General features: G+C 48.2%; 2 protein-coding genes across 2 annotated transcripts; one reads left to right on the top strand and one right to left on the bottom strand.

Annotated features, from left to right (window-relative positions):
• The first annotated feature begins 200 nt into the window (after positions 1-200).
• Positions 201-9,139, top strand: LOC105005706 (keratin, type I cytoskeletal 9). Its single transcript, XM_029121991.2, has 9 exons — positions 201-800; positions 1,144-1,226; positions 1,994-2,150; positions 2,255-2,416; positions 3,342-3,467; positions 3,932-4,075; positions 4,200-4,296; positions 5,022-7,220; positions 7,573-9,139. Exons 1-9 carry the CDS (start codon positions 333-335, stop codon positions 7,605-7,607), a joined length of 3,471 nt encoding a protein of 1,156 aa, XP_028977824.2. The 5' UTR covers positions 201-332; the 3' UTR covers positions 7,608-9,139.
• Positions 8,896-13,530, bottom strand: soul5l (heme-binding protein soul5, like). Its single transcript, XM_010863839.5, has 7 exons — positions 13,074-13,530; positions 12,127-12,189; positions 11,954-12,035; positions 11,743-11,863; positions 11,495-11,634; positions 10,309-10,472; positions 8,896-10,227 (listed from the first exon to the last, which is right to left on the bottom strand). Coding segments are annotated over exons 1-7 (951 nt in total). The 5' UTR covers positions 13,076-13,530; the 3' UTR covers positions 8,896-9,848.
• Positions 13,531-14,240: the final 710 nt, after the last annotated feature.

The following is a 14,240-nucleotide window of genomic DNA, read 5'->3' as shown; positions in this document are numbered from 1 at the left end:
AGGTTATTGATAAGAGATGGCCAATAGCGCTTAACTGTGGGGGTGGGGTTTAGTGTGGGGGTGGGGTTTAGCGTGGAGGTGGGGTTTAGTGTGGGGGAGGGGTTTAGCATGGGGGCAGTGGGAGTGAGGCTGTCCCTCTATATATACACCTTGTTGCTCCGGATCCTCACACTTGGAGCTTGGTAGCGCGGTCTCAGTATCCATGGTAATAGCTGCGGTCAGCCGCTACGTATACGTTTACTGCACAGCCGTGGCAGAAGAGCACAGACGACAGAAAGTACCTCTCTGTTTATCTTCTTGTTAGGCAGCTTTTGTAGTCATTTTCCTGGGCTATGAATTCCTATGAGGGGCGCCGCTTCTCCGCCAGCTCGTTCTCCGGGTTCGGGGGGCGGGTGGCGGCGGTGGCGGGTGGGTCAGCCGTGCGTTCCAGCTTCGGGACGGCGGCCGGAGGTGCCGGACTCGGCTTCAGGATGGGCTTTGGTGCCGGTGGCGGGATGAGCTCCGGTGGCAGCAATATGCTGGGCTTCATTGGTGGGGACGCTGGCAGAGGTGGCGGTGGCGGAGGAGGTGGAGCAGGTTTTGGATTCGGCGGTCAGGACTTGTCCCCCGGGCTTGTCGGTAATGACAAGGAACAGATGAACAACCTGAACAGCCGTCTGGCCACCTACCTGGAGAAGGTGCGTAAGCTGGAGGAGACCAACCACGCCCTGGAGGAGAAGCTGAGAACCTTCACCTGCAATGAGATCGAGGCTCACGATCTGACAATCTACGACAAAACACTGATACCACTCAAGGAACAGGTAGAGCCATCCCTCTCCCACTCTCTCTCCCTCTCTCTCTCCCTCTCCCCCTTCTCTCCCACTCTCTCCCTCTCCCCCTTCTCTCCCTCTCCCCCTTCTCTCCCTCTCTCTCAGTCTCTCGCCATTCTGTCTCTCCATCTCTTTCTCTGTGATCTGAACTCGCCATGATGCATCCATGGTAGGATTTAATCATTCAATCAGTAGTGACGAATTTGCACGTAAAAGCGCAGAAGAACTAAAAATAATTAAAAAAGAAATGTTTTATAGGGTGTTCCACACAAACACACTCGTACATAATCATGAAGCGGAATACACACACACACACAATCTTCTCTCTCCTCAGCTGATGAAGACCTTGATGAAGAACACACAGACGGCGATAGAAATCGACAACGCCAAGCTAGCCGCTGATGACTTCAGAATCAAGTAGGGAGTGGGAGAGGGGTGTGTGCATCATTGGTGTTTTTGAATAATAAGTGATTTAATTATTTTCTTAATTGACACATGTATGCATTATACAAAGGGGACTCCAAAATAATTTGGACAGAGACATATTTTAAAAAAATAAGTTTTTTTTATATAAATGTACATACTTTTTGCACCATAAAATTAGTTAATCAGATACAATTAAGAAAAATCCCCTCAAATTAATATTGACTGCACTTAGGAATCATTGTATGAATTCAAATCCGATGTGCTGGAGTACCAAGTCAAACAAACTAAACAGGTGTCCCTGTCCAAATATGTCTTGAGTTCACTGTATTTGCCCGTTACCTGAAAAAGCTACAGGTGAAAGGGATTGGCATTCTCCTCCGGGACTAATTTCATCCTTGTTAAACAAGTCATTGTATTTCTGTCAGTGGGGAAATTTAGCTGTCTTTGTGATTCTACTGCCTGGGTTTGAAATGCCTGGGGCTTTCCATGCAGTTCGTGATCTGATGTCTCTGTTACGCCCAGGTGTCAGGTGTGAGAATATTCTGCCTCTGTGAATGCGTGTGTGCGTGTGTGTGTGCAATTTAATAACTCCCTACACAATTAAAGCATCACCAGCCGCCTCTGCCGTCAGCTCTACTGGTTCTTCTTCAGTTAGGGGGGAGTAGTATCTCTCAATAAAGATGCAGGCAGAAATGTTTTGTCGTGGGACGGACACATTTGTGGGATGTTGTAAGCTCAATTCTGCGTGTTCCTGCCAGGTGGCAGAACGAGCTGGCGATGCGTCAGTGTGTGGAGGGGGACGTGGGGGGGTTGAAGAACCTGCACCGTCAGTATGAGATGGACAACACGGTCATGATACAGGACATTCAGGGCTACGAGGAGGAACGGCTCTCCATGAGGAAGAACCACGAGGAGGTGAGGGAACCCCACTGTTTCTCTCTTCTGTTCCTCTCATGTCTGTCTGTCTGTCCCTCTCCCGTTACCTCTGCACTGTGACATGTGACCTGTGACCTGAGTAGGATCTGATGTCAATGCGTGGAGGCATGTCGGGCCAGGTGAACGTGGACATCCAGTCTGCTAGAGGCCAGGACCTGTCCGCGGTGCTGACTGAGATCCGGTCTGAGTATGAGGCAGCCATGGAGAAGAACCGCAAACAGGCTGAGGACTGGTACACAAAACAGGTACGTCGCCTCGGCAACCCCAGATCTCACACCAGCACAAAACACAATACGAACACATCGACGTGGACACACACACACACACACACACACACACAAACACACACCCAAAACGTGGCATGAAAATATTTCACTTAAATTAATGTAGGGTTAGATTACTGTGGGGTTAGATTAATGTAGGGTTAGATTACTGTGGGGTTAGATTACTGTGGGTTAGATTACTGTGGGGTTAGATTAATGTAGGGTTAGATTAATGTAGGTTAAGAGTAATGTAGGGTTAGAGTAATGTAGAGTTAGATTCATGTAGGGTTAGATTAATGTAGGGTTAGATTACTGTGGGGCTAGATTAATGTAGGGTTAGATTACTGTGGGGTTAGATTCATGTAGGGTTAGATTACTGTGGGGTTAGATTCATGTAGGGTTAGATTACTGTGGGGTTAGATTCATGTAGGGTTAGATTAATGTGGGATTAGATTCATGTGGGTTTAGATTCATGTGGGGTTAGATTAATGTAGGGTTAGATTATTGTAGGGTTAGATTAATGTGGGATTAGATTAATGTGGGGTTAGATTCATGTAGGGTTAGATTCATGTAGGGTTAGATTATTGTAGGGTTAGATTAATGTAGGGTAAGATTAATGTAGGGTTAGAGTGATGTAGGGTTAGATTACTCTGGAGTTAGATTAATGTAGGGTTAGATTCATGTAGGGTTAGATTAATGTAGGGTTAGATTACTCTGGGGTTAGATTCATGTGGGTTAGGTTTAGGGTTAAGGTTAGGTTTTTTGGGGTTAGAGATAGTTATTAAGGTTAGGTTTAGTGTTAGGGACAATAGGAACCAATCCATCTTTACTGTCCCACGAGGACGGTAAAATATAAACGTGTGTCTTTGGTTTGTGTGAATTTGAAGTGACTCTGTATGTTTGTCAGGTGGAAATGAAGCAGGCAGCGACGGTGACCGAGGCAACCGCGGCGACTGCGACCACGTCAGAGCTGACCGATTTACGCAACCGCTACCAGAGCCTCCAAATTGAATGCGAGGGTCTACGCATGGGGGTGGGTTACCACCAAACACACACTCATTACTGTTGTGGAGGCCTGAAGGAGGTTCCTGTCTGACCTCCACATGGAGCCTGAAGGAGGTTCCTGTCTGACCTCCACATGGAGCCTGAAGGAGGTTCCTGTCTGACCTCCACATGGAGCCTGAAGGAGGTTCCTGTCTGGCCTCCACATGGAGCCTGAAGGAGGTTCCTGTCTGACCTCCACATGGAGCCTGAAGGAGGTTCCTGTCTGACCTCCACATGGAGCCTGAAGGAGGTTCCTGTCTGGCCTCCACATGGAGCCTTTGCTGAGATAGGTCCTGATATAAGCAGCCAGTTCTACATACTTGGTGTCACTGATGGATTATGGTAGTGATGGTCAGGCTGTGTCTGTCTGTCTGTCTGTCTGTCTGTCTGTGTGTGTGTGTGTGTGCGCGTGCACTTGGTTTAACTTGAGTCTTCCTCCCTACCCTTCACCAGATAGCGAACCTGGAGGCCCGGCAGGTGGAGATTCAGGCCCAGTTCCAGCAGAGACTTTCCGGGTACAGTGGCACGGTGGTCGCCCTGGAGGAAGAACTCACCTCCATCCGGTCCAGCATCACAGAGCAGAGCGACGACTACCAAGTACGTTAAAGACCCAGGATGCAATATATCCGTGGCACACAGGAAGCGAGAGGGTTTGATAAATGACAGTGTTGGCTGAAGCCTAACTCACCCCCCTGTCTACCCCCCCCCCCTCCACACCCAGAGCTTGCTCAACATTAAGAGTCGTCTGGAGAAAGAGATTCAGCAGTACAGGGGGTTGCTGGAGGGAGCCAATGTCGGAGAGCCCACAGAGTCCTCAGGTAGAGACACTCATATCTGTTGTGCTCTGTGTGTTTCATCTTGATTCCATTCATTAGGATCTCACAGGGGCCTGCCCACTGGGGCCCCCCTACTGGGGCCCGCCCACATGGGCCCGTCCACTGTAGGCCGACCTCACCACAGTCGACATCCAGAACATATGTACATAATATTTTAAAAAACACACTCTACAAGAACAAATGTTGAAACTGACTAATTAATAACAGCTTCATACACATTCAAGTTGTCTCAGAACTGCCCTCTGTGTTTACTGGAGGCCAGGGTCGGCTCTAGTCTTTTGGGGGCCCTGCCCTCTGTGTTTACTGGTGGCCAGGGTCGGCTCTAGTCTTTTGGGGGCCCTGCCCTCTGTGTTTACTGGTGGCCAGGGTCGGCTCTAGTCTTTTGGGGGCCCTGCCCTCTGTGTTTACTGGTGGCCAGGGTCGGCTCTAGTCTTTTGGGAGCCCTGCCCTCTGTGTTTACTGGTGGCCAGGGTCGGCTCTAGTCTTTTGGGGGCCCTGCCCTCTGTGTTTACTGTTGGCCAGGGTCGGCTCTAGTCTTTTGGGAGCCCTGCCCTCTGTGTTTACTGGTGGCCAGGGTCGGCTCTAGTCTTTTGTGGGCCCTAAGCAAAATTGATTTGCGACCGCTTATGTTGCTTATGTTTAGAACCGGCCCTGCTGGTGTCCCCCTGAGGCACTGTTGCCTAAACAACCTGTTTCCATGTCAATAGGTAAGGCCGTCGTGACCATCAGAACCATCGTGTCAGAGGGGAAATCGTCAGGGGGCACCGGAGGACAGGCAACGATGTCATCGGGCGGGAGCAAGGCGGGGGGAGGGGCAGTGATGACGACAAAGTCCAGCATCAGCTCCTCGTTTACCTCCTCTAGCAGCTCAGGTGCAGGAGCAGACGTCATGTCATCAGGAGTTGCTCCAATGGTTTCCGGTGGTGGAGGAGCCACGGAGGGAGGCAAGAAGATGTCCGTTAACTCCTTGAGCAACACAGAAGTACCCAGAGCAGGAGGTGTAGTGAAGGAGGGAGGCTTGCCAAAGTCTGGCACCACAGATGTTGGTTCTTCATCTAGCAGTTCAGGAGGCACAGCTATGATGTCATCGGGGGGAGGCACTGATAAAGCTGTAAAATCAGCAGGAGGCGGCGCCGGTGCAACAGTGATGTCATCAGGAGGTGCAATGAGGGAGGCAGCCTCGGTAAAGTCTGGCATCACAGATATTAGCTTTCCATCAAGCATTTCAGGAGCCACAGTTATAATGTCATCAGGAGGAGGTGCAAATACAGATATAAAATCAGCAGGAGGAGGCACAGGTGAAGCAGTGATGTCATCGGGAGGTGCAGTGAAAGAGGATGGCTTGGTGAAGTCTGGCACCAGTGAGGCAATGTTGTCGTCAGGAGGCGGCGCAAAGGAGGAGGGCATGTTAAAGTCTGGTATCCCAGAGGTCAGCACTTCATCTAGCATTCCAGGAAATGCAACTATGATGTCATCAGGAGCAGGTGTTGGTACAGTTATGAAGTCAACAGGAGGAGTTGCCGGTGCAGCTGTGTTGTCATCAGGTGGTGCCGTGAAGGAAGGCATTATGAAGTCTGGCACCACAGAGGTCACCTCTTCATCTAGCATTTCAGGAGGAGGTGCACCTATAACTTCATCAGGAGGTGATGCCAGTGCAGTTGTAAAGTCACCTGGAGTCACCAATGATGCAAATGTAATGTTGCCAGGAGGTGCATTGAAGGAAGGAGGCATGGTAAAATCTGGCACCAGTAAGGTCACCTCTTCAGCAACAAGCTTAGAAGAAGGTGCAGTCATGACATCATCAGGAGGAGGTGTCCAGGGGACTGGTGCTGCCAGTGCCACTGCCGCAGCAACGGTTTTGGCTGGAGGAACAGCAAAGGAGGGAGGCACGGTGATCGCAGTGGTCTCCTCAAGCAGCTCTGGAGGAGCCATAATATCATCAGAGGGCAGTTCAACAGTGTCAGGTAGTGGAATGACGGCGATGTCATCAGGGGGCGGTTCCACAGTGTCAGGTAGTGGAATGACGGCGATGTCATCAGGAGGCGGTTCCACAGTTTCTAGTGGTGGAATGACGGCGACGTCATCAGGGGGCGGTTCCACAGTGTCCAGTGGTGGAATGACGGCGATATCATCAGGGGGCGGTTCCACAGTGTCCGCTGGTGGAATGACGGCGATGTCATCAGGGGGCGGTTCCACAGTGTCCACTGGTGGGATGAAGGCGATGTCATCAGAGGCTGGTTCCACAGTGTCCGCTGGTGGAATGACGGCGATGTCATCAGGGGGCGGTTCCACAGTGTCCGCTGGTGGAATGACGGGGATGTCATCAGGGGGCGGTTCCACAGTGTCTGCTGGTGAAATGACGGGGATGTCATCAGGGGGCGGTTCCACAGTGTCCGCTGGTGGGATGACGGCGATATCATCAGGGGGCGGTTCCACAGTGTCCACTGGTGGGATGACGGCGATGTCATCAGGGGGCGCTTCCACAGTGTCCGCTGGTGGAATGACAGCGATGTCATCAGGGGGCGGTTCCACAGTGTCTGCTGGTGAAATGACGGGGATGTCATCAGGGGGCGGTTCCACAGTGTCCAGTGGTGGAATGACGGCGATGTCATCAGGGGGCGGTTCCACAGTGTCTGGTGGTGGAGTGATGGCAATGTCATCAGGAGACAGTTCCACAGCGTCTGGTGGTGGAATTACCGTGATGTCATCAGGGGGCGGTTCCACAGTGTCCACTGGTGGAATGACGGCGATGTCATCAGGGGGCGTTTCCACAGTGTCTGGTGGTGGAGTGACGGCGATGTCATCAGGAGACAGTTCCACAGCGTCTGGTGGTGGAATGACCACACAGTCCAGCACCTCTTCTTCCTCCACCTCTGTCGGGGGTGTGATGTCATCACCAGTGCCAGGTACAGTCTTAGAATGTTGAAGCGTTCTTCTGCTGTCCCAACTTTTTGGGGTTCTGTACAGAACCTATAGGGACAGCCAAAAGACCCATTTGAAGCCCTACGAGTGTAGAGCTACAACAACTAGACCAGTTTTGTAGAGTGGTTAGACATCACAGAGGTGAACAATTAGAGAGGGTATACTGTACATTAACCAAAATTGGTGATTTATTTAACCAATGATTTATTTAACCAATGATTTATTTAACCAAAACCTCTCGTCACTTTCTCTCTTTCCCTTTCTTTCTTTCTTTCTTTCTTTCTTCCTTCATCCCTCCTCCCACTCTCTCCATATTTTTCTCTCTTCTCCATACAGTCTCTACTGGTGAGATTCCCACAGTTCCCAAGTAAAGATGTCTGTTCAACACCATCTCAATTGGACCATGGAGAGACTCCCTCTCCCAAACCCAGAACAACACCCAAACCCCTTCTTCACCGAAGACAACAATGAGCAGCCTTCTGCTTTTCCCGTAATAACATTTTGTATTGTAATAAAACCTGCCACTGATCCGACGCAGTCTAGGGATTCATCTTCTTCACTCAGCGTCTTATTGGAGATTAACCTGTATAGGATGTGGGTTAGTCCAGGATTCTCATCTATGTTCAATTTGTTTTTTAGCGCCAATATCAATAATTTTAATGTGAGGCGAGTCTTGATATCATTTAATACTTATTTTACCTCCTATTCAAACTCTTGCCAAGTAAAACATTTATACAAATTTCACCGCTATTAGCTGCCACACACCTTGAATGGCTAGCAAAACAAGGCCAGGGCTTGGGTTGGTGCTAGCAAAACAAGGCCAGGGCTTGGGTTGGTGCTAGCAAAACAAGGCCAGGACTTGGGGTTGGTGCTAGCAAAACAAGGCCAGGGCTTGGGTTGGTTTCACTAAGTTAAAGGAGCCATTTGTAGGATACCCATCGTACAAATGAAGAAAATGGTACTTATGGTTTAAATGGTGTTGGGGAAAGTTGTCGGAAATTTTTAACTTTCCAAATTGTTTTTTTATTGTTGGTGTATTTATGCTTAGTACATTCAGCATTGTCCTGACCAGCGCTTGACTTGGGAAAAAGATAAGTGCAGGAACTGTCAAATTACACATTGGACTAATTTAATCAAAATGTGTGTTAATTGTGCTTAAAAAAGGAACCGGAACTGACACGCCGGTACTGACACGCCGTTCCAACCCAAGTCAAGCATGGGTCCTGATGAACTACTCGTGTTTATTTTGTCCCTGTCACTGTGTTCCGTTGCCAGTCTCAAAGGAATTGTGATAAAGCTCTGGGGAAAAAGTCAAAAGTAATCAGAAATATGTCATTATGGCGAATACACGGGCTGACATGGATCAGAAAAGCGAGCTGTTGGCCGTTTTTCCTTTTGACATGTATGCTTGCTACCAAGATACTCATAACTTGCCTTGAACACATGCAGAAAGCACTCGGTTTTCACTATACGGGTAGGATGAGCTCTACAAAAATGGGAATTTTTTCACATGCTGTATAACATTAGCTAAGTTGCTAAGCTAGCTAGTTGTTTTGTACTTAATGTTAACCCCAGGAAACAATGCTGGTTTTTCACTAGCTTACCAGCTAACAAAGCATGTTTTAAAGGTATTCAGTGACGTGTGCTGAGTCAGTACAATCATTGTTTTAGTGTTTTATTGGGTCACCTTCTGGACTAGGATGGTATTACAACCAGACCAACAGGATCCTCAGCTATAACCACTTATATAACGTCACAATCACTTTTCACTGTTCACTATTTTACACGTTAAGAATTTTCTCACACCCACCATAAAATCAATAAGACAGTGTGATTAGTGGGTGATTATACAGTAGGGCTACCAACTGCTTACAACAAATGTATGGAGTAATAAAAAAAAAAACATAATAAATCAATAAAATAACTTTCAGATGATGAGTTAAAAACCTTGCCTGTGTGAATATCTTTTTTTTTTTTTAAATATGAACCTGTGACAAGGGAGAATACTGACAACTGGTACAGTGAAGTCAGATCTACAACTGTTGTCCAATCATAAATATAAATAAACAAAAAACAATCATAATAATGAACTTTTAAATATACACTACTGTACTATCAAATCTGCTTTATTCCTGTAGGCTGCTTTATTCTCCTTTTGTCAACTGTTAACAAACTATGTATAATGCAGTATCGATTTTCTCATCTCTCAACTAACACAATTCTAATAAGTCTGATGTTGCACTATGCAATAAAGGAAAGGTAGCGTCATGTGTGTTGTTGATTGATTGGTTGGTTGATTAATATGATACCTGGATAAATGCTTAGCCTAATGTGTTAACATGGAGATTAAAGTGACTGAGCTGAATAAATGCAAGCTTGTAGTGAGGCCTGAAAACCAGTAGGTGGTGGTGATGTCCTACTGGTGAATGCTGAGGAAAGGTCAGGTTAGGGTGAGGTCAGGGTCAGATTTGGTCTTCAGTCTCTCTCACTCTGTCCTACACCCCTCCCTCTCTTGCTTTCTCTCTCTCTCTTTCTTTGTTTCTCTCCAGGTAGTAACCAAAGGAGCTCCAACCCTAGCTTCCCTCCACCAACCACCGTGCACGGCTCCAGCGCTAGGCCAGGTGGGGTTTGGGCGGGGCGACCACGGAGTTGTCAGAGGGCGCGTCCTCCAGCGAGGCCTCGACGGTGTTGTTCCAGGGACCGTCCACCCGTGGGTTTGAGCTGTTGGCCACGGGGCCCCCCGCCACCTTGAGGCCCTCAGAAGGGGTCACCCCAGGGGCCTGGGAGGGCGTGGTGGACCGGCGGACCGAGGGGGAGTCTGTCGTGACGTTGGGGGGGATGCGGGACGGGGTGAAGGGGGATGTGTGCGCCTCGGGTGTGCGCGCGGCGGCGGGCGTGTGCGGCGGGGTCGGTTCCTGGGGGTCGGAGCAGACGGCGTCTCCCTCGGCAACGTACCAGACCTCGTTGTGTCTGTTCAGCAGTTTCAGGGGACTGTGGAGGGACACAGAACTGGATCAGAACCGTGTGTGTGTGTGTGTGTCTGCGTTTTAAATTTACCGCATATGCTTCTACCTGTCGTAGCCCACTCCATAGTGGTACGTGTGGTTGAAGACAGCCTGGACCCGGGCCAGCTCCTTGGTCAGCAGGTGGGCGTGAAGCCTCGAGGTCACGGACAACATCCAGCCGCCGTAGCTCCGCACGTACACGTCCATGGCAGGCATGTCGGTGAAGTACAGCTGGAGGGGGAGCAGCGCAACGCCGTTATTTACGCTACGATGACCTAGTTGTCCTCCCCCCCCCCCTCCCCCCCGCAACCTGAGGGCTCAGGAGGTCTCTTGTGGATGAGAGGGGGTTAGAGAGAAAAAAACCACACCTTCGTGTGGTTTTTTTGTATAGAAATTTAAACTGTTGGATTTTATTATATATTACCAACCCCTTATTTCTTACCATGCCACCTGCTGGTAAATCTGGTTTATGACATTCACCAGGTTATGGGTGTGTAGATGCCAGCAGTTGGATTAGTTAAGAACCGGCACAAATCTGTGTCAGAAGGCACCTTCAAACATACGTTTTTCCACAGTCTTTGTGTTTAAAGATAAGACTGGAACAAAACAAAATCCAGATTTCGCAATTGACACTGGACCTGTGTTGCAAATGATCTCACACAAAAAGCTTTCTTGTGTACCATTTATGTGCACATAATCCCTGGTGGAGGAGACTAGGTTCAACTGAGAATAGACAGCAGTAATAAAAATAGAAATATACACTCGATCTTTTCAGTTGGAAGTCATTGAAAACAGAAGCCCCTTTTCGGTTGCTGAGGTGGCGTTCTAGCCACAGCGGAGAAGCCGTACACATTGTCACCAGCAGAGGGAAGCAGCCCACGGTAAACACCAAGGCAGACTGCGGGACAAAACATGTGTGGGACACGCCAGTGAGTTTGGCCTCCGGCTAATCTGATCCTGGATCAGTCCCTTAGATTAGAGACAATGACAAAGCACTGGGGAACTCTGGTTAATCATCCCCATGGACATAGAGAACATTGCAGATGTATAGATGGGCAGACAGACAGTAGCCCAGCAGCCACCTAATGTGCTATATATCGCAAGAGAACGGTCTGGATTGTTTTGATTGTAATTCCGGCAAGACATATTATTGCCCGAGTGAAATGCCTGTGTAGCTCCGTTGTCACGCGCACGCGCGCTGATACCAGAAGATACCACGGTTCTGATTGGAGGGCTGTCAGGCCATGGCTCACCTTGTCATTGGTGGGCGTCGGGGTCTTGTCCTGAAAGGCTGCTGGAAGCAGGAAGCTGAGTGTGTAGATGGCTGGCTCCCAAACCCGGGTCTCCTCTGGGATCCTCACTAAGACGGGGGCGGTCATCTCCATCTGCACACCTGGGAAACACACACACACACACACACACACAGCTACCTGTCTTAAGGACGCACAGGGGACGATACTCTGGCACACAGACACACATAGAACTACACACACACACACACCATGGTTGTTGGCTCCAGTGATGTACTGGAAGAGTCTTCTGAAGGCCATGGCAGCTCCCACCCCCATGAAGTAGGCCTCGGCGTCCGTCGACACCCATCGAGTGGGGCTGTAGTGACGCACCTGCCACAGGCGCACAATCACAGGATTGTCAATATTAGTCATTTTTAACACGTTGTGTGTGTGTGTGTGTGTGTGTGAGTCTACACTTGCCTCATACTCGTCTGTTTTGCACACCAGCTCGTACTCAAGACATTCTTTCGACTCGGTGCAGAAAGTGGAGTTGCTGCTGGGGCTGGACGACAGGGAATACGACGGGATGTGTTACACACGTGCGCTAGCACACGCACGCAAAGGGTGTAATTGACAAGGAGATGCTTTCTTACCCAACGCCACCTTCAACACCGACTGAACCCATCAGCACCAGCATTAACAAACCTGAGATCTCCCTGCGGAAGGAAAACACACCATATGATTTATGAGTTGTGTGTTTGAGAAAGAACAAGAGAGGAGCCGGAGCAGGGGGACTGGCGTGAGAGAGAGAAACAAAGAGATATGGTGAAACTAGAGAGGGATGGAGGGCGAGGAAAAGGCAGACAGCAGGGAGGGTGTCTGGGGGAGAGAGAGGGCTCAGAGAGATATTTTGCTGCATCATCATCATCATCCTCCTCCTCATGCGCTTTCTATAGCCACAGCTTCAACAGCACAGAAGGAGACACTGTGTCATCCCGGAATGATCTTAACAAGATCCTTATAAACCGTTAACCTATACTGCAGGCTGGCAACAATCCGTTAATCAACTCAACGGGCGACGGTTATTTAACGGGTGGAAGCGAGCCAACCGCCCGGTTTCAATGCGGGAGACTGCGCTTTACTCGGCAGAACTCCGATCGTAGCGATGCACCACACTGAAACATGAGAGAGGGGTGGCTCCGGAACGCTCTCACCCTCTGTCCCCGAGATGCGCAAAAAAGAAAAATCATCCTCATTTTGTAATTTGTCTGCGTCATTCTCATGCAGGCCATCAATAATTTGTCCTAGTTAGCGTAAAATAAAACTTTGGTTTTGAGCCATGAGGCCAGGAATTTTCCGCATGTGCGTATGTCATCGTCAATGTCACACCCACAAAACTACCTTTCTCTTCAGATGTTGGTATAGAACCAAACGTACCTACAAATATATATATTTTCTAGGTATTTAAAATATATCTAAAGATTAATAAAATCACCATACATTTGCTGAGTTGCTTATGGGAAAATATTAAACATAACTTCTCTGCGCAAATAAAACAACCAAAAAAAACATCTAGTGACGCAGTAATATTTAAACTTACATTGTGATGAAGAACACCCCGTTATCCGCCGGTGAAATAGGACTTCTGCTTGATCTGAAAATGATCAGTTGCTTAGTTGAGCTGGGGCTTTATAGCCTGCAGTGTCCGGCGCTTCTTACGAAATCACAGTGAGGTCTGTGCTGTCCCGTTCACAGCCAACCGGAGGAGGGCAGGTGTTCGCGTGTTTGGAGGTATAGAATTCACGTTAAGATGCAAGTCACTCGGCAGTGCACAGACAGCCACTCAATGTAGAAATGCAGGAAAGCATTGCAAGCAGAGTCCTGGGAGTGCCTTTATCATACATAACCGTTGAAAGGTTATGTATAATGGTGACAAGGCTAAACGAACAGACACCTATCGTACTGCCATTGAGCAAGACAGTTAACCCGAGCACGTGCTCTGGAAGAGCGAGTCCGGGGAAAACGACTGACCTTCAGCACACACGAAATACAATGCCTGCAGCAGTGACCGTTAGAACAGTGCGGTCAGTCACGACAATCATCCACACACAATTGTAACTGGGCGTACATTATCGGGGTTATCGTAGGACGCACTTACCCACACGCCAAAATGATATTTTGGAATATCATTTAAATAAAACGGGAACATATGAATACATACTGAGAGAATATATTCATAATATACATACGTAAATACATTTAAATATACTAAGTAAATGTGAAAATACACTCCATAACCTTGTCTATCCAGACTGTCATGTCAGGTCTCTGAATTGGCATATATCAATGAATCACGTCACTGCATTGCTTATTTAAAAAAGAAAAGTGTGTGGATATTTACCCTCAAGGCTAAAGAAGGTCTGGACAAGGCCCATAGGGTACAACCTCCTGTTCAAATCTATTTCCTTCCCGTATATTTAAATATATACAGTGAGGTGAACAAGTATTTGATACACTGCCGATTGTGCAGGTTTTCCCACTTAGAAAGCATGTAGAAGTCTGTAATTTTTATCATAGGTACTCTTCAACTGTGAGTGACGGAATCTAAAACAAAAATCCAGAAAATCACATTTTATGATTATTAAATAATTCATTTGCATTTTATTGCATGACACAAATATTTGATACATCAGAAAAGCAGAACTTAATATTTGGTACAGAAACCTTTGTTTGCAATTACAGAGACCATACGTTTTCTGTAGTTCTT

Source organism: Esox lucius, chromosome 9 (assembly GCF_011004845.1).
Source record: "Esox lucius isolate fEsoLuc1 chromosome 9, fEsoLuc1.pri, whole genome shotgun sequence".
NCBI classification, from domain to species: Eukaryota; Metazoa; Chordata; class Actinopteri; order Esociformes; family Esocidae; genus Esox; species Esox lucius.
The sequence above is the reverse complement of the archived record's forward strand: the minus strand, read 5'-3'. Positions and strand labels throughout refer to the sequence as shown.

Excerpts from the sequence above, each read along its gene's own strand:
- LOC105005706 (XM_029121991.2), top strand. The coding sequence starts at position 333 with ATGAATTCCTATGAGGGGCGCCGCTTCTCCGCCAGCTCGTTCTCCGGG. Across the intron at positions 801-1,143 it reads TGATACCACTCAAGGAACAG|CTGATGAAGACCTTGATGAA; the intron begins GTAGAGCCATCC and ends CTCTCTCCTCAG. Across the intron at positions 7,221-7,572 it reads GATGTCATCACCAGTGCCAG|TCTCTACTGGTGAGATTCCC; the intron begins GTACAGTCTTAG and ends TTCTCCATACAG.
- soul5l (XM_010863839.5), bottom strand. Across the intron at positions 11,864-11,953 it reads GCAAAACAGACGAGTATGAG|GTGCGTCACTACAGCCCCAC; the intron begins GCAAGTGTAGAC and ends CGCCTGTGGCAG. Across the intron at positions 10,473-11,494 it reads CGACGCCCACCAATGACAAG|CTGTACTTCACCGACATGCC; the intron begins GTGAGCCATGGC and ends CTCCCCCTCCAG.